The following is a 20,275-nucleotide window of genomic DNA, read 5'->3' as shown; positions in this document are numbered from 1 at the left end:
CACTGGCTCCTCAAGGGATTTAGTTCACTGGGACCAGACAGGGCTGGGAAGAATTAACTCCCAGCAGCTTTTCTTTCCTCTATGAGAAGCATTGACCTCCATAGCCCAGACACCTCACAGACTGGATTTTACCCTGCTGTTCCTCCTTCTCTAAGGTCTCTTACTCTGCACTACCCCAGCATCCCCCCTCTCCATCCTTGCTGTCTGTACATGCTTTGCTGCCTCAATCCCCTCCCACTGCTGCCACCAGCAGCTTTGGCTTTCTGTTGAGTAGTTCCTCATTTCTCTTCTTCTACAGGAAGCCAAGCCATGACTTTCTCCCAACACCCTTCCTGCAGGGCTCTCTGTCCTCCCCCTCTACCCCTCTCCTGTCACAGCCCATTCCTTGCTGCTGCCCTGACCCCCCAAACCAGTTTCTAGAAACATGCAAAGCCCTCAGGTACTTGTGGCTAAAGAAAATAAGCCCTGAACTGGGAACTGGAGAAAGCTATGAGAGCCTTCCACTGATGAGATCATCAGGCATTGATGCTGCTGCTTATATTTTTCAGGAAATACTAATAATTGGCAGCAGAAGCCTGGGCTGAATGAGTCTGTGGTGAATTCTTTCTGCTCCAGAGACGATGACCAAAACAATTTCCATACACAAGCTCATACTATGCCCAGAGCAATCCAACCCTTCCCAAGGGCTGTGCTGCAAGCAATATCTTCAGAAGGCCCCCACAGTCTATGCTGCAGGGAGCTGGCAGGTAGATTTTCCTGACACCCTAAGAAACAGCAATCACAGTCCTTCATTCTGGGAACTGCCAGCAGATAGTTTCCGAGAAACTCTGTGATGTCCCGTCCCCCCCTCCCCGCCGTGGCCTCCACAGCTGATTTCCATTCCCAGCTGACATCTGCCGGAAAGATCTGCAATTTCCATAGTTATGCAGTGTCTCTAGGAAAGGCTTTTCCTCCTGCTAAGCTTAAACTCCTTCTGACTTGTAGCACTTGTGTCCTTGAGGCTGCCTGCTCCCTCTGAGGAGCCATGGCCATGACAGAGCAGTGCCAGGACCAGCTCACACTGCACGCTCTCGCCTGCAGCCCAAGAGAGCTGCAGGCAAGTTCTGGCTGGAATTCCAGCCTGCAGGCAGGCGGATGCTGAAAGGCTTCCTACCTCCCACGCAGGTACAGTGGCCCCAGCTGCCTGTCCAAATACCATCCATCCCTTCCCAGGGGCTGTAATCAGAGCCAAGATGGAAAGATGACTGGGCAGGGATGAGTCTCCCTGGCACAGCGAGGGGAGCTTCTGCTGATGCTGCTAACATCCATCTTTGGGCTGCTGAGTGAATAAATTCCCCCGGTGCAGGGTGGGGGGGAAGAGGAGTCGGGCATCATTCCCAGCATGGCGCACCCCCTGCAGGCACAGCATCCACAGCTTGCCCAGTGGGATGAGGTGGAACTGAGGGTTCCATCCGTGGGCATGGCCAGGCTGCAGGCACCGGGTGCCCACCCTTAACGTGAGACACCGTGAGCAGCCACCCACAGACCCGCACTCATCCCTCCCAAACCTCCCCTGCCTCAGCCCCCCGTGCAGCTGGGCCCCTGCAGCCCCCAGGCAGAGCCCCGCAGCTGCAGACAGAGCGGTGCCAGGAGCTCCTGGGCAGAGCAGGCATCCGCTCCACATCTTCAGGATGTTGTCTGCCAGCAGCATTGCTCAGCAGCTGATGGCCAGCAGCTGATGTGATGGCCAGCCACCACAGGATCCTGGAGACTTTTCAGAGCAAGAGTATTTTTTTCAAGGAGATTGCCAGGTTTAGATCAAACATTCTTTTTCTGAAAACTGTCAAAATCTGAGAAGTCTTCAAAGCTTAGTGACTGCAACCAAACAGTTCTTAAAATATCTATCCAAAACAGTTCTGAATATATCTATCCTCAATCACCCTGTGAAACTCTGTTTCAAGTTGCTTTTTTTTTTTTTTTTAATTTTTTGGGGGGCAGAAAAGGAGAGGGAGTTAATCTTCTGAAATTTGGGAAGGTGCTAGGAGTTTAGAACCATTAAACATATCCACAGTTTCTGCTCTATACAAGCGACATGGAGTAGGGGCTTCAACAGTCTTGGGAATACAATTCCTGGCAAGACGGATTTAAACCCCTCCAGCACACAAGGCCAAGGAAGCTTCTAGCAATGCTGACAGGAGGGACAGATACTAAGTGGCTCCCCATTCCACTGTGAGCAGTGCTCATTCACATCCTTCCCTTGTCTTTGGCCCCCAAAGCCAAATCTCATCTCCTGGCAGCCTAGGCAGCCTACTCCCTGCTCTTGTAGTCACTATCCCATCCCCAAACCCCTCTCACAGCCCTTACATGTCTCCAGACATTCTTCATCCAAGCACTTCAGTCTCATCCTTCAAACACTTCTCTCAGGGGGTCACCACAAATGCAAGTGGAACTCCTCTAACCTGATTAAAAGCTGCATCCAACAGCATGTGACTGTCTACTCGCCCTATGCCAACTCTCTTCCCCGAGCCATGGCCGAGCCCTCTCCCCTCTGTACTCTGCAATAAAACCATGGGGGCAGGGATAGGATCAAGCCCCTGAGACGATGATTTGGAAAGCCAGATCAGAGAGGTTGAACCTTGGCTAAGGAGGGCTGAAATGGCACTGAAGAGGCTGCTGTACAGCAGTGGGCTGGTGCTGACATACAGTGGTCTTGGCTACAGCCAGCCATCACCTGTCCTGGCTGGAGTCATTCCCTAACAAGCAGTCAGAGACCTAAGCCTCTTCATCTGACTCCCCCTATTTAATCAGCTGACATGTCTCCTTCCCAGACAATGCTACACAAAAGCAAATAAAGCTGGAAAATCCTTGTGGCAACACCTCCATGAAGGGCCACTCTGAAGAGAGAAGCCCAATATCCACTCACTGCAAATGAGCTGTGATGACCCTTGAGACCCTGAAGTTCAGACAGACCCACCAAGGAAAGCACTTGGTGCAGAGATGTGGGATGAAGCTGCACAGTAAATAGAAATATTCTTGTTTTCCTTTTTCACATCTCTTAGAGAACAAAGGATTAAACTAATTTTGTCTGAAAAAAGAAAACATCTCATAACTTATGCAGGATCTGACACAAAAAATCCAATTAGACATAGCAGGGACACCAGTAGCAGGCTGAACTAGGCATCAGGAGGAAAGAAGGTTTGTACCTACATACACAGGAATCTGCCTGACCTGCTTTGTTCCTGCCTGCACCACTCACTACATTATTCTGGAGATTGGTTCTTCAAACACTTGCATCTTTCTGTGCTCCTAGGACAGGCCCAGCAAGTCCTAGTCCAAGTATGCCCAGATGTGGGACTAGCCTGTAACTCTTATTATCGGTCAAGAAGCAGCAAAAAAAAAAAAAAAAAAGAAAAAAAAAAAAGAAGATGCTATTGTAGGTCACATATCCGTATTTGTGGCTTGACCGTCAAAACAGGAGCAGGTGACTGTCTGCCCTTTGCCTCCATCAAAGTGCCCCTGGACTCCAGCCACAGTGCTGGGACTGAACTGGTTCCACTCTGGTCACTGGCCAGGATGTCACTGCCATTTCCTTGCTCCCAGCAACGCCTCCCAGTTGAACACAAACATCACGGCAGGGCAAGATACCTGAACTACCAAGCAGACTCTGCACTCAGAGTATGCTTTCCACCTCCATTCCCCGTCTCCCAAAGAGATCCTGAGCTCCTAAAGCAGTCCATAGGACCACATACAGGAGATGCCCATCTGGCAAAGATGGTCCAAGGATGATTTAAAAAACATTTCCATGAAAATTTCTAAGTGTATAGAGACATCCCCCCCAACCTAGTTCATCAAGCACAAAAATATTGTAACACATGCTGAAAGAGACTCACTGACAATTTCCTACACTTGAGCAGAAAATGAGGCCAGTATCAGGTCAAGTTTTCTGCCTGGTGCAACACACCACGAAGAGATGGAGTTTGTTAGAAGGAACCATCTACCTCAAAGGTGCAGCTGGTGGGAGATTTAAGCCAGTGAGAGAAACCAGGACTTTTACTCTGGATTTCCCAACACACCTGAACATTTTCTCACCTCTGACACTTGCAGAATGGCATGTTCCATGGTACTGCACAGTATGTCAAGCTTTTGCTTTCAAAAAACTGAAATTGGGAAGGGGCCTTCTAATGACTCCCCAAATAAAGTGGTTTGGAGGCATCTCCTAGCAGCATCTCCCTTTGGCTCTAGAAGGGAGACATTTCCCTTTGGCTCAAGAAGCAGCAAGGGGTCTGCTGAAGTTAAGTCTCAATAAAATCAGTACATCAGTTTTACCCCTGCAAGCTCAGAACGTCAGCCTTCAGAACAAGGAATCCATAAGAGAAAAGCCAAGAATTCATAGCTGGCAGTCCTCAGAAGGACTCAGACTGTGCTTCCTTATTTCCAGCCTGTTTCTAACAGCAAACCAGATTCCCTTAGCGAACCTTTGGTCCTTGTGCCTAAGAGGCTCATGGGATATACTCTCCTCCTTCCAGAACTTACAAACTTGTTTGTAAGTGTCTCTCACTGAGCAACCTATTGGAATAACTAATACTAGTGAGGTCAGGAAGGATCATGGAGTTGTTAACAAGTACATAGAGAGAAGAGGTTTTAGAATCTCCATATTTAAAGAACAAAATCTCAACAGCAAAGAAACTACTTGCCTCTACACCATTGTGCTGCCATGCCACAAGGCCTTAGCACCAACCCTCTTTTTTGACCTCTCCCTCCTTCTCATCTCCTTGACTTACCCCATTCCTGCCCAAAGGGAGATTTTAGCTCATTGGGCAGTGACCAGCTTTTAGATCAGATGCTGACAGACATAGAAGTTTATCACTGACACAAATGTAGCTGTGCTCTAACCATCTACAGCCAGCAGTATTGGTTCCAACAGAAGAGCCTTTGTCTTCAAAACTGCACATTCCTGAGTTATGGAGGCCAGGATTAGAGAAGCAGGGATTAGCACAATAAAATGTAGCTGGTCCAAGCAGTAACCAGCATATCCCATTTTCTGGTCTTTCATTTGCCATATTTGAGATGTTAGCTTATGTCTTTGCCTCTTTACAGTTTCAGGTGCTTCCCACCTTCCTTAAATTGAAGCTAAAATCACCATGCAATTGCTGAATCTCTGCTTGTGATGGGCTTGTTATCCTTGTTATCACTTGCTGCAGAGTTTAACTGGCACAAGTCCAGCAGGTGAGGCAGGACCAGGTTATTCACTGAAGACACTGTTACCTGTCACTATGCACGTGAATTTAGCATCAGAGTCCTCGGACACAGCACGGGATTTGATAGTGGTTTCAAATAGTGGCTGTGTTTCCTCCGTCAGCTGAGAAATGATTGCGCAGAAGGTGCTCCTGGAAGATTCAAGAAGCATTTCTTAGAGATAAAAGCACCAGGAAAAATCAAAGGGTCCACCTTGTGTATCACCTCAGCAGCCTGTATTCTCATTGTCCATGCCCTCTTCCCTCCCATCATCCCTACACTTGCTCACAAGACCAGTCCAGTGCCAGGGCATTTGACTGATTTCTCCCTCCTAAGACGACTGTCAATTTAAAGTAACAATCAGGGGCCACTCTCTTTGTCTTAGATCTTAGGACTACCAGGGCAATGAATGTTAACCCACTGGACTAATGAAGACCCATTTTAGCCCTTGATTATACCAAATATCTCTTTGGCCAGCCAGCAAACTTAGGGCTCTGCCTAACAAAGTCAATTCCCAGTTCTGAACCATAAATGCTTCAAGAGTTGTTCTGTTCACGGGGATTTTCTTTCATGTCATTTTAGGCCAAGTGTGAATTGAACATGTCTCCTGAACACAGCAGCCCTCTTAGAATGAAGAAAAGCTGCTAGCTGTGGGACAGCTCACTGAGGAAGATCTGAGTCTGGCTAGCAGCTTTCTGAACCCAGGATTTAGCTGGGCAGGAACTCCCTGTTTAAGCCCTTACTGCTGCAGGTAGGCACTCACACTGCCTGCTCCAGGAGCTCAGGCTTTGACCTCATAGCCAGAACTATCCTAACAGTGCAATCTAGAATGCTTAAGAGCAGACCATGGATTCTCCAGGTATTTCAGCACTGTTCAATGAATGAAATAAATCACCATATTCATCCAGCACTGCCAACCCTGCTGCAGCGTCACTGAGAGAGGTCCCAGAAAATCTGGGATTTCTTAAATAAAGGGAAATTATTTAATTCCAAATTGGGTTTTCATTCAGATAATGCTGAGGCTCTTGGAAGGGAAGAGCTTATTATTTAATTTTTCCTTCTGCAATTAAAACTCTACACATTTACAGTACAAGAGGGCCCCCAAGGTCTCAAGTGCAAAGACGCTGGGGGAAACAGCCAATATTGCAAGAGAACTGGTAGCTGGCAGATCTATTTATATAATTTTCAGCAGTGAAAGACATTCCTTAAACAAATTATCAGCTTCCAGAAACATAAAGGGGGTGGAACAAATGCCCAAACCACTCCTGACAGCTCTACCATGAGCAGAAGGGCTCAGAGTGTGGGGAGGGATCCATGAGGAGGACCCCAGTCTCACAAGTAGCCCCAGCTTGCAGGCAGGATGCTGGTGCTGCTGCCACTAATGCTTCACTTGCTAAGGAAGCAAACTGGTTCAGGGCAAACCAAGAAACCCCACATTTAGCATGACCCAGCAGGGGCAGGTGCACTGACAGGGACTAAGCACTCATGGCTGAAGGTGTCAGGAGAGCTACAGCCACAGCAACTGTTTAATCCACCCTGAAAACTTACCTGGAGACTGCAATGTCATTATTTTCCCTCTGCCTTCCTGCAAGAATGTGTTTGTAAGAGATGCAGGGAGATGAATCCCTGAGTAACAACCCACTGGGGCTCAGCAGGAACCTCACCCAGCTCCCAGGCACCTTGTGCTGGATGAGGGTCAGGACAGGGGAAGCTTGGGATGTTGCAAACCTGATTAATCTACTGAATGAGGGTTATAAGCATGGTCTGTATCCAAACACATGTGTGAGATGGGATAAAAATAACAGATTTCAAGCTCAGACTCTTTTCTGTGGAAATCAATGGTTACTAGGACACTGGCCCTAGCAAGCAACTCTTCAGTCACCTGTGGGGCCAGGAATGGGCTGTGGGAGTCAAAAGCTGTTTCAAACTAGAATAACCATCCCGAATTCCAATCTCAGGAAAAAAATGGCAATTTCCACGGAGCAAGGCAGACAATCCAGTATAAGGCACTTACTGGTAGGGTTTTGATGCTCCCTTCAATACAGATCCCCCTCCCCATACCAGTAAATGCCTTTCAGAGCCACATAAAACAGTTTCCCAAGCATCAACCAACATTTCATACCCCAGCAGGAGGGCAACTGGATCAGCATCTTATAATCAAGTGATGCACACACACAGTGGCTCTTGGGACCCAGTTTAATCCCAGCACCATGCCACCAGCACCAGCAGGCAGCACCAGGAATAAGTCTGGTCCACTCAGTGCCAATCCCACAACCAGGTGAAATACAGACAGCAAAGGCTACTGAATGGCTTTGGAAAGCAGCTGTGGTTGGAAGCTGGGGGCTCCACAGGCTCAGCAGATGAATCAGAGACTTGCGCAATGACACTTGGCAGGAAGCCTGGAAGGTCTGTTGAGTCTTTCAAAGAAACCATTGTGGTGGTCACAGCAGGATTTCCAGGCTCTGGCACTGTGGGGCTCTCAGCTGACTCACTCCAGCTGCAAAGAGGCTTGTCCAATTCAAATTGCTTTCTAAACCAGTAATTCAGGGTATTCGAGGAACTGGACACAAAGCACTAACCATTTTTTCTTGGGCCTTCCTGGAGCAGAAAAATCCCTGGAGCCTAGAAGAGACCCCTGGCAATTCAGTAGCCTTTTCAATTAAAGAGGGATTTCCATACAAAAGCCTGCTGGAGAAGGAGATTTGAGAAGTGTATTGCTTTTGTTATGATTTTATTTTTCTGACTTTTTTATTAGAAATCCCAGAGCTATAGAGGTGTTCTGGAGAGGCCTTTCCCTCCATGGTCATTCTTCTACCTGCCACTCCAGCAAATCAGAAATGCCAACTGATTTCCAAATGTGTTCTTTTGCCAAAGACAAAGTACAGCTGTACAAGTGCATTTTGGGACAAAGTCCAAGTCAATGAGGATCCTCACAACAGTGAAGATGGCAGGGGGAAGAAAATTTTTTCTCTGGATGCCTCAGGGCAGCCACATTCAATTTTAATGTCTCTGTATGGAAGTCTCACTTTAATATAAAGAAGTAGCTGAACACCCATCCTTCGGCTAAGAAAGAGGAATATTTCTTGCACCTTAACACAGGAATTATGATGAACATTCACTTTTCTTTCTGTAGTTCAAGCAAGTATTAGAGGTCAAATCGTGTAGGATGAGGTTGTTAGATCACTTCAGGGCTCTTGACTGATTAATAAATTAGTATCAAAGCATTACAGGTTAATCACGTGCAGACAGATTCAGAAAAGTATTTGGTCAGAGCAGTTTAATGCAATGTAGTTTTACCTTCCTAAACTGGAGGGAGAGAATCTGCTGCTTGATAAGCTAAGCAAAAAACAACATAAAAACCATTAGAGAGAGAAGCACGGAAAGGAGCTGAAATAAACAAACCGTTACAGAGACGTATTAATGATGAGTCATTTTGCAGAGGTCAGAGTTCCTATTAAAAGAAGGTACAGCTGCCTTAGGCTGCCTGCCAGGACGAGCAAGCCACATTGTCAATTGAAATCAAAGGCTGTAAAAATGAAATGGTCGTTAACCGCAGAAAATCAGTGTCAGGACATTTATACAAGTAGGATTCCAAGAAGCAGCACCTTGAGCCTTCCATGCACCATCCGCAGCACTGTGCTCAAAGCAGGCAACTCCACCACAGGAGAGGTCCAGTTAAACGCAGGCCAGAGAATGGATGAGACCAGCCCAGCTCTCTGCTGGCAAGCAGCTGGCCTGAGCTGGGTGCCCTCTGTGCTTCCAAGGACAGTTCCTGGGAGAAGCTGAAAACTCTCTGATCACATTGCTTTCCAGCTTGCCAATCAAATTACTAAGGTCTGGTAAAACATTAAAATAAAATAACAGAAGCAGACTTTAAAAGAATCTACACTTTTTGCTTTCTTTGGGAAAGATGCAGGAGTATTAACCCACTCAGGGAACAAAATCAAACACGCAGGTCCTGCACCAGACATCTTGATGAGCTACTTACCAGTGGTCACCAGCTCTCCCAAAGGAGTGTCTTCAGGGACTCGTGTCCTAGCCAAAGGACCACATTGCTGGATTGTGGCAGCAGTCCCTTGCAGGCTGTAGGAAACAACCTCTATGCATTGACCTGCAGCAGCCAGGAACAGTTCCTCAAGCCTTGACTCACCCATATGGCAATCGAAAGTCTAAAACTAACAGGGACAAGCTAGTCAGCAGCATGTAAGCTCAGTGATTTAATTGCACTGAGGTACATGTTACGCCTGTGCAACAACCTCACCATACAGCCTTGGAAAAGACTGCAGTGTGGGCATCCCCTCTGGGATGTGCCAGGCCACATCCCTACATGCAGAGAGATCAAACCTTTTCAGCCTCTGTTCTGAAGACCTGTGAACCACCAAACTTCAGTGCTCTAGGATGGTGCTACAGAAGACAGCAGAAAGAACCACATGGAGGGCCACCTGCAGGTGTATCTCGTCAGGTCTCCTACCCAAATGTGTGTCTCAGCCATGTGGAAACCAGCAGGACTCTAAGTCTTGCCCTAAAAATTACCACAGAGAGACTCTGAAAACTGGTCCTGCCAACTGTACATTCCACCTGTGAAGGCACAACCTCCATGTGAGCACTAAGAAAAGAAGTAGTTCAGCTTGAAGTCCTGACACTTTACACAAGTAATTGCATATTTCCATTGAGAAGAAAAATCTGAAGGGCTCACTGATTCTTCTCCTTCAGGACAGCAAAGACAGTAGAAGTTTTGGACTGCTGCTCAGGCGCAGCTTTAACTCAACAAACATGGGTGGCACTTGGCCTTTTGGCAGCAGCTTTACCCTCTCCACCCCCAGCCATACAATCCTGGTCCATTCCCAGTGCCAACTGCTGGTCACGCAGCCAAAGGATGTGCAGGTTGGGTATGATCCAGCTGGGGGAATCAAGTGCTCACACTAACTGGCTGAGGATCACTCACTCACCTGATCCATCTTTTATGTGCTGTGCTGGTCCATGGCAGAAGCCAGACAGAGGAGCTGTGTCCTTTGAGCTGTATCCTTCCACCTCTTGTAACATCCCTGTGAGCTCTGTGCCCTTTCTGACACTGCCAGGAACAGCTTTGCATTACCTGCCTTACTGACCAGCACCTCACCTTGTCCTCAACACTCACAGACACCCTCAGAGCTTCTAGAGCTCAAATGGCACCTCGTGCTGCTCCCACCCCATCCTACCTCCTGGGGACCCAGGTTCCTCCTCCCACACTCCTCCCAAGCACTACCACCCCAAGTGATCCCAGGTGCAGCTGTATCCCTGTGCTCTGGGCTGTCCCCAGGCACCTCTGTTTGTCTGGAAACACAACTCACTGGTTTAACTTGCCTCAGAACATTTTGCTTACCACTGCAAGGGAAAAACATCTTTTTACCCACCAGGAATACTAAAGACCTTCTTAAAAGGAAGTTCCCCAAATCCTTGCTAGCTAGAATGCTAGTGTAGGCAGTAGTGTGGTTTTAATAATGCTTTCTTGCATAAGACAAATAGGGATGTGTCTTGGCTTGGACGTAAAGAAAATAGCAAGAGTCAGAACAAAGGCTGCTTGTGCCATGAACCCATTGTGTTCATGGATGTGATCAAACAGTAAGCACTGACAGTGTTTTTTTTTTTAATCCCCAGTATTAAGACAACATGGACTTTATTCACTGCACATCCTGAGACAGTGCTGAACACTGAACTGAGGGTATCTTGAGGGTCTCTCGATATTATCAGAAGAAAAAGGCCATCATGTATTAATTGAAGTTTAACCTCAATATGCTAAATTTGCTTTTCAGACTAGACATTTAAGCCCCAGAGAGCACAGTCAAATTGTGGATCCTGCAGCCAGCAGAGCCCTGCCTGCAGGCAGCCGGCGCTTCACTTCAATTACATTCCAGCATATCCACTGTGATAGCACAGCTACATCAGAACTCAATCTGCTCTGCTGGAGACATGGGGCTCCTGAGCAGGGCAGCAGATACACCAGTGTGCTTGGTCTGATCCTCTCTGCCACTGGGCTGTCTGTGCCCTGGGGTCCCCAAGGACTTACTAGCACAGGGCTCTGCTAATGAAGTGCAGCATCAGCAGTGGATGTGTCTCCCACGAGAAAGCTTGGGGCCATTACAGTTACTGGATAAAGGCAAATGCTTTTGTTATCCTGAGGAACACATCTAAAGCAGTGAATCAGGACCTCAAGTATAACCCTTCCTTCTATTGGAGAAGCAGACTTCAAAAACATCTGCTCCAGGTATGTCCAGCACTGGTGGGATGAAGCCTCCTCAGGCACCTCCCACTGATGAAGAGAAGATCAGCTTTTTATAAGCTAATTCTGAAAATACACAACTATTCATTCTCAAGTGCTGGACCATAGCACTATACCTCTCTACCATATCCCTTCTAACAGGCTTAGTTCTTTATTAAATTTCATTTTATCATATGCTTTCAAACTCCTTTGGCCATTTATCATCCTCTTAAAGGTTTTAGCCCTTCAACTACTCCTAATTTTCTTTGGAAGTGTAGACAGCCTTCCTCGTTTTTCATGCACTTGCCAAATTTCAGTCTTGCAAGGGCAGGAGGCAGAACTGTCAACCCCACTCACTGTTTTTAACCAATCAAGTTGATGCTCTGGGCTGGCATCCACTGGCACCAAAAAGTTAACTGCTTGAAAAACATAGATTTTCAGTCTGGCACTTTTTTCAACCCTCTCATGCAATTATCCATGAAATTACTCTCTTTCTCTATTTCTCATAAATGAGATAAAGAAGAGCACAGGAGACCCTGAAATAGGCTTAACAGCAGCTCCATCCTCATATGGACAAGCACCTGGACTCAAGCTGCTTGAGCTGCAGCAGACATCAATATTTTTCAGTGCTCTTCCAGAGCATGAAAATTGACCCTCACAAGCTGTCCACTGAAGGAAAAAAAGAGCAAAATGTGTCCATGACAGCAAAGCTGACACGTCCAAGTTATGTTTTGAGGGAATCAGCATTGCACCAAAGCTCCTCGGGAAGCCCATGGAGAGTCAGGCAGCCTGTACATCCCGGGAGCTGGACAGAGGGACTGGCAATTTCCTACAGACACTCACCTCACTGGCTCTCTGATCCCTGACATTATTTGGCATGTTTTGCACATCCAGACTTCCAAGTATAAGGTTTCCTATGCACTTGCCTGCCTTCAAGGTTAATACTACTCGAGACAAATACAAGCCACTCGGAATCCCGCCTCAGCTGTCAGCAGTGAACCCTTTTCAACGTTTAAAAGCAAATACTGAGGCCTTCATGGAGTCATGGTTGTGCTCTCAGCTGCTTTCCTGCCACGTGTCCTGCTCCTTATCAAGCACTCCCTGCACACACAGAACAAGCGTGCTGGTGTTCATATACCATGGCAGGAGCTATCAGCAGGCCCGAGATAAAGCAGCTCTGAGTGCTGTGTTGCTGTACAAGACACATTGTTATTTCACAGACTGGAAAACAGATGTATTGAGTCTTTGCTTGTCAAGGTCACAGACCGAATCGATGTCAGAGATGCAGAAATGTGGTAATTTTTTCTGCAGGTAATTTATTTTTTGCTGAGATGAACATGGACTTATATGTAACAATTCAGGCTAGATTTCATTAACAGAGAAGGTGTAAAATGATAAAAATTAAGTTACACATTCCTGTAGCAGCCTCTGTAATGCTCTGAAGATGGCTCAGATTTGTCTATTTTAACTCTGAGTTGTTGCTGCCTCTATGGCCCAAACTAAATTTAGAAACACACCAAGGAATGAGAAATGGCCAAAAAAGAGCAGAATACTGGACAATGAGATGCCCAGAAAAGGTGACATCCTTCTGGCAGCTCACTATGCAAATAAAAGAAAAAAAAGAAAATAAAATTGCCTGCAACAGCCCTTCCATCTTCCTCTTCTTGGACCAGGCGATGCTGTGAAGTGTGAGACTCAGTCAGTGTGAGATAACCTCATTCACTCAAGATCTTCCTCCCCTCATCCAAAGAGAGCAAGGGTAGAGCAGGTTTTAATTCCATCTCCTGGGAACTGCTTCTGCTGTGGCATGAGAGGTGCCTTGTTTGGAGATGACCACACTCTGCCCTCCACACAATGGTATCCCTGGCCTGGGAAACATCTCCTTTTATGAGGTTTCCTGAGAAGAGCACAGTTCCCACATGTGATATACTCTGTATCTTTATAGTGGCCCTGAGGGGCATCAGCTCATCAGCCAGTTCCTCCTGGCTTTCTAAGGGACATTGACATATGGACAGGAGGCTATAGGAATGGAGCTGAAAAATCTCCCTTTGGAATTGTTGAGGATTGTTATTCGGAGTGCACAGCTGCCGAGGAGCCCCACTCAAAGCAGACACCTCTGTGCAGGTAGTTACAGCAATGGGAGACAGACGCCTCTGTCCTATAGGTCACAGGGTGTGGAGATGAGTCATTGACGCCTTCAACTTTGCCTTTCCAGTAGGTACTGGCTGTCCCTCCTTCCAGAGTTTGAGACACTTCCATCCTACAAATCAAAGTGACTGAGTGCTCTCAGCTGCCTCAGCTGGCATCTGACCAGGGGGTTACACCACTCCTCGCCAAAAGCAAAGTCCCGTTGGACATTACAGGTACCCAGCTGTTAAAGAGGGAACACGACTGAACTAAACCTGCTTTTCAGGAATCAAGTGCTCCTCAGTTTCCAGCACGCTTTATTATAGCAACAGATCTTTCTCCTTCATTTGATATTATGTGCAAAGCAAGAGGGACAAGACTGGGAATGGTTTCCAGCCAGAAGAGCCAGGTGGCAAGGCCCTCTCCTGAGCTCAACTGCCACCCCGAGCAGAGGTATCCCAGAAAAGATCAGAGGCAATGTCACTACACTCTATAAATATCTGTATATGATGTAGCTATGACAGTAGAAAGACATTCAAGCAAGCAAGCAATGCTCTAATGAGACTGAGGAGCAGACAGCTGCATTAGGTAAGAGGCACAGATCACTTCCAGCAGAGGTTTGCCTAGCACTCAGATGAAGGTTTTATATAAAATTGCATCTCTCTGCACAATATGCCTTCAATACAAAAAGGACACCTAAAAAGATGTCTTGAGGGTTATGGCCCATGAATGCAGCTAAGGTAGACCCTGAACAGTACTGACAGCTCCTCCTCTCACTTTGTGAAATAACTTGCTTGAAATAATAGGTAGACGTAATAGGTTTCTTTAAAAAAAAAACCTCCAAGATAAAAAAAAATCCTGTCAGCAGCCAGAGCAGAGGGTGAGTCACTGTGGTCATAAGCTGCTCCTGACACTGTCCAATATCAGGTATGTTAAAAGACCAGCAAAGGAAAGACACCAACCTGTTTGTTCACAGGGAAAATCCTTACAAAAGACTGACTGGTTCCCAAGGGCAAAAAGAGTAAATACCCTGAATACTCTATTTAATAAAAGGATGATGTTCTATCTATGGCCATTTTCAATACCTCTATTCTTCTGGCTTTCTTAGCACCACCTCTGGAAAATTCTACAAGTTAAAACCCAGAAAAATCATATTCTGGTTACTTATAAATATTTTTCAATTTACATGATATCCCTTTCCTCCAACAGGATTAGGGAGACCAAATAAGACATCCAAACTGCCCTCAACATAGAATCACAGAATGGTTTGGGTTGGATGGGACCCTAACACTCATCTTGTTCAATCACCTGCCATGAGCAGGTGACCTAGACCAGGTTGCTCTAAGCCCCACCTAACCTGGCCTGGAACACTTAGGGCAGCCACAGCCTCTCTAGGCAACCTGTGCCAGGGCCTCACCACCCACACAGGAAGAATTTAATCCTAACAGCCCAACTAGCCCTGCCCTCTGGCAGTTTGAAGCCATTCCCCCTTGTCCTGTCTCTCCAAGCCCTTGTAATGAGTCTCACTCCATCCTTCCTTTTCGCTGCCTTCAGATACTGGAAGGCCACAATCAGGTTACCCAAAAGCTTCTCCAGGATAAAGAATTACAGCTTTTTCTCCTAGCAGAGGTGTTCCATCCCTCTGATAATCTTGCTGCTTCCTCTGGACTCTTTCCAACAGCTCCATTTCTGTGCTGGGAACCACAGAGCAGAGCATGTTCTTAAGTCACCCCGGAAGCAGGGATTTCCAACCTCAGTTTCTTTTCTTAAAGATCTCTCCACATCTCTCTACCACGTTACTGCACTTTCTACTGCTTTAAGAAGCAGTGAACAGGAAAATATTTTAGTTAAACATATTCTACATATGCATATAAAGTAGGAACAGAGAAACCTGAGAAAAGCCTGTTTTCTTTGGATCAGAATATCCACTTCTGTTTCCTAACCACTACCGTAGCCTCCCACAGTAATCCTGTGTCTGCATCATTGCCCCATTGCCTTTGTTAGCTTCAAACCCAGCAAATCCAAATCCCTTCTGTGTTAGAGAGCTGCTCAGTGTTATCTGCTGTTCTGCATGTTGCTCGTCGTGCTTTTCAAGTTCTCCCAGGTAAGCTCTCCAGATGTTCCTGTATTTAATTAAAGTCATAATTGCTTTCTGAAAGTCTCCTTGCTACACTATTCCACTCATTTGCTTCCCAGAATTGTTATATTTTTTTAATTACAACATAAAAAGCCACACTTCATTCCAGCCCTTGCCCTGCATTTTAGACAACAGTTTCCAAAACTCCCAGCTTAAGTCTCCAGCACTTGTAGGGCTCTGCAGGGAACCAGATTTTAATATGCCTCCTCCCTAGCTCATTAGGGAACCTAGAAGTTGCCATGAACTCAGGGAAAGGTCAATTTTGCCATTTAGCAATTATTTAGTCACTGCTTCTTACAACAGAAGGGGCAGACAGTGGATTTAAGAGACAAAATTAAATTGCCTTGCCACAGGCTTTGAGGATCATGTACATAAGTGGCTGGAAAAAAGATTGGAGAATTTGTGGAAATTGAATGTGCTGCTGATTTAACTGGGGCAGCAGAGTCCCTTTGCCAGTACTGGGCACCCAGGGATGGAAATTGGGGTGCAGCCACAGCAGCATTAGGCTGAAAAGTTCAAAAGGTTCAGAGCTCAGAGCTCTGCGGTCAGATTTACCATGGCTGAGCCACAGCCTCAAGGGGTGGTGCAGCCAGAAAACACAGGAGCACTGCCTGCATGAGTGCTACATTGCTCCTTGCCTTCCCCAACAGAGGAAACTTCGGGAATCCAGCTGGGAGCACTGAAGGTATTTCTTGCTGGACAGATGAACTCTCCTTAACGGTTAAACTGACTAAAGCTGTAATTTGAGCATAGTCAAGGAAAATAAAAGTTAAGCTGAAGGCAAGCGAGACACCTCAACATCTTCTTTATTAACCTCTCTCTGCTTGTAATCCGCAGAACAGAGCCATTTGGCTCAGTTAAGAGATCTCCAGTTCATGGTATGATCTGAGGCTGCAGGCTGTGGACCCTGTATGGACATTTGGTGGTGCTGAAGATGTCACAGTGTGCAGCCAGTCTGCGATTAGCTCACACCCCAGCATGACATGATACCACCACAAAGGAACTGAATTTAGGCAACTTCACATTGGCGTTACCCCAGTTTTAATACCTGACTTCCATGTAGCACTTTTTAATCTCTTTTGGTCCTGCATTTATTTTTATGAATGTCTGACTCCTTGAGGCATCAGTGCTTGACATGCTGGAAATGGATTATTTATAAACCATCAGCAGGGAAGAGGCACACTCATTTGGAGAGCTCATAGACTGAAGAGCATTCCCACTGAATTCAAAGCAATTTCAAGGCTTTTTTGAGTGCCTCACACAATCACCGACACCTTGGGCGCTGCTGGCACATCACCCTGTAATTTTGTGTTTGCTAACCTCAGTCTGGCTCAGCTGACAGCATGTTTATCATACCTTCCCCCTGCGAACAAAGCCTTGTTCCTACCCCAGACCCTGTGCCGGAGGCCATTCCTGACCCAGGAATGCTGATCTCATTGCTGCCTAGCCCCTATCTACAATGTAGAAATGCCTTTTTGACAATAAGATAAGGCACCCAAGCACAGAGCCCGGCGGGCCCCTCGCTCCGTCTGGTGAGCCACTTCACTACAATGAAGGCAGGAAGGTCAGTGCTGTTCCCTGAGTTTAACTGGAGACACTCATGTTTGTCAGGATTTCATAAGGATAGCTTACACTGAGACTTCACTGGGGTCTGCAAGTTTCCCATGAGGGGAAGACGAGAAGCAGCACCGATCAATCTCTGCTCTCTGGTGACCAGCAACAGGACCTGAGGGGCCAGCATGAAGTTGTACAAGGGGGGTTAAAATAGATTAGATTATTGGATATTCAGAAAGGCTTCTTCACCCAGAAGGTGGTGGGTCACCAGAACAGGCTCCATGGGGCAGTAGTCATGCCCCCAAGGCTGCCAGAGCTCTGGGAGTGTTTGGACAACCAGCTCAGGCGCAGCACGGGATTGTTGGGGCGTCCTGTGCACGGCCAGGAGCTGGTCTCGATGATCCTTGTGTTCAGCATATTCCATGATTCTATTCTATGACTCCACCACTTCACACACCCGGCTCAGCCACACACAATGTGCCATGTCGACAGGCCCTGCCCGGCATAGCTGCGATACCTCCAGCTCTCTTTGGGGTGGCGAGGGACTGGCCTACAGCACGCCCGCTCCTCCGCAGAGCCCGAGCCATCGCTTGGTTCTCCTCCCTGGAGCAGCTCCCCGGGGCCGGCCAGGCCCGTTGGCTACACCGCTCCAGCCGGCGGCCTGGCGGCTTGGGTGAGGGCCAGCCCGCCCTCCTGCCGCACCGGCCCGGCCCGGCCCGGCCGGCGTGTCCCGCGCAGCCCCGCGCCCGCGGCACCCGCACCCACGGCAGGGCGGCTCGGCGCCAGCAGCCGCGGCAGCGCCGTCCCGGCCGCGCTCACCTGTTCTGCGGCCGGATGCCCAGCAGGTAGCTCCGCCGGTCCGGCCGCGAGGCCCAGGCCGCGCTCTCGGCCTCCTCCGCGCCGTCCATGTGGCTCGTTCCCCGCCCGTAGAGGCCCGCGAGGGCCCTGCGGGTCGAGCTCATGGCCGGAGTGCGGCTGCCCTGCCCCGCGGCCGCCGCTGCCCTCCCTGTCACTCACCGCCGCCGTTTATAGACCCTCCGCACATGCCGCTGTCAATCGTGACGCAGCGGCCACTGCCCGGCCTCCTCCTCCTCCTCCTCCTCCTCCTCTTGCCATCGCTGCCAGCTCGTGTCCAGCTTTTGAGGAAGAAGTGAACTTTTCCTTAGAATAAGCTCCCCACCACGGGGGGATGTCTCACACCTCAAGTGTCTGTCTGGTGACCGCTGACAGAAGCCAGTGGTACAGCATGGAAGTTGTGTCAGGTTTACGCTGGATAAAGGCTCTTCCCCAGAGGATGGTCGGGCACTGAACACACTCCAGAGAATGGTCATGGCCCCAAGGCTGCCAGAGCTCCAGGAGCTTTTGGACAACGCTCTCAGGCACCGGGTGGGATTGTTGGGCTGTCCTCTGCGGGGTCAGAAGTTGGACTCTATGGTCCTTGTGGGTCCCTTCCAGCTCAGATTATTATGTGATCTCTCAGGATCAGCTCAAACATCCCCCACTTCCTTCCAGGCACAAGGCTCCCACCCTGGCTGGCTGCACCACTCAGCGTGGGCATGGCAGTCAAATCCTCACATCAGGGTCTCGTGACTTGGCAGCCTGTTATTTACCCCAGAATGCCCAAGAGAAAGTCTGAGATGGTATTTATTCAGTCTCTGTAAAAAAGACAGCACAAAAGAGAGATGTAAAAGGTGGATACATGTCACAAACAATTATTAGCAGTGATTTAATACCAAATTAAAATATGATGAGTAATAAAATGGATTTATTTTCTTGTTCTACCTTTCTCTTGCCTGTCAAGTTGTTGCATCATGTGCTGCAGACACGTCACTGGTGGCACCGCATCCCTCCAGTACTGGAATGATGGATGGAACAGATTCACTGTGGATTAGCTGCCTGCCCATGGCTGCACAGCAGTGATTGCAACAGGAGCAGGGAAATTATGGCAAATTGCTCAATTCCAGGAAATACAACATAATTACAGCTGATCCTCCTGGGGCAGGAGAGGCAGCAGATGTGGCAGCAAGCAGAGGACAGGTGATGGATCAGTTAGTGCAGGACATTCCTGATTCCTTTTCCTCAGCAAATACTGTGATTTGGAATGTGACTTTGGCTAGGGACTGGCACCAGGGTTTGCACAGACACACACAGAGTATCTGCATCACCTATGCAGATGACAAAACAGTAGCAGGTGATCACATTATCAGGCATGTAAATTGCAGGATTTGTGACACCAGAGAGGATATTTGATCTTGGCAAATGCAAAGGAGATGGACCTCCTAAGACATTTGGATGTGGTCCTAGGAAATATGGAGAAGGGTGGTCCCAGAGGGCTGACTGAAGGCCTCACCTTCACCAGGCAGTGAAATAGCAGATGAAATTGCACAAAACAAATGTAACATGATCCATCGGGGAAACCACACTATTCATTTTCAACAGGCAGCAGTGAGCTCTGTGTGAGCTAATATCACTTAGAAATAATCCATCTCAAACTGAAAACAGCAGACCTGAAAAAACCCAAACAGAACTCAGAGAAGGGCAGCCAAGGTCCAGGCTGGCTGCTGCATGAAGGGTAACTGTGTGGACTGGGACTCTTCAGCCTGGAAGAAACTACGGAGGTGCCCATGACTGAGGTATACACAGCTGAGAGGGACAAGGAGAAAAAGTCAAATTAGCAGGAGGTAAAATAACTGAAAGGGAGATGCTTCCTCCCTCCCCTTGGCTTTAGGCTACTCCCACACATAGCTGTGGCTGTTCAATGTCAACAGGGATTAATAAAATCCACAGGACAAATTTGTGGAAAGAAAATCTCCTGAGGTTTATGCAGTATGAAGATACTACCTTCAGTTCAAGAAACATTTGAGCTGTATAAGAATATTCAGTGTGTGCGTGCCCTGATGTCACAGCCTTTGCTCTGCTCTGGCTGCTGTCCAAATGTGGGAGGCAGGATGCTGGGCTGGAAAGACCCAAGCTGGCATTCTACTGATCCCATGCCTTTCTCTGGA

General features: G+C 47.7%; 1 protein-coding gene across 3 annotated transcripts in view; it reads right to left on the bottom strand.

The window, feature by feature from the left end:
• The window catches only part of ALPK3 (alpha kinase 3), a 32,164-nt gene extending 13,819 nt beyond the window's left edge, over positions 1 to 18,345 (bottom strand). Inside the window, exons 1-3 of one of the 3 annotated variants that reach the window (XM_021554154.4) lie at positions 18,090 to 18,305; positions 8,512 to 8,550; positions 5,245 to 5,366 (exon numbers count right to left, since the gene is read on the bottom strand). In XM_021554154.4, the coding sequence (XP_021409829.3) occupies positions 5,245 to 5,366; positions 8,512 to 8,550; positions 18,090 to 18,232 (304 nt within the window). In that variant the 5' untranslated portion in view covers positions 18,233 to 18,305. Of the gene's footprint in view, positions 1 to 5,244; positions 5,367 to 8,511; positions 8,551 to 8,819; positions 8,962 to 18,089 lie in introns of those variants that run through there. The other 2 variants (XM_085588622.1, XM_085588623.1) reach the window with 2 other exon arrangements.
• Positions 18,346 to 20,275: the final 1,930 nt, after the last annotated feature.

Source organism: Lonchura striata, chromosome 10 (genome assembly GCF_050655825.1).
Source record: "Lonchura striata isolate lonStrDom1 chromosome 10, ASM5065582v1, whole genome shotgun sequence".
Lineage (NCBI taxonomy): Eukaryota > Metazoa > Chordata > Aves > Passeriformes > Estrildidae > Lonchura > Lonchura striata.
This window is presented reverse-complemented; position numbering and strand designations above follow the sequence as displayed.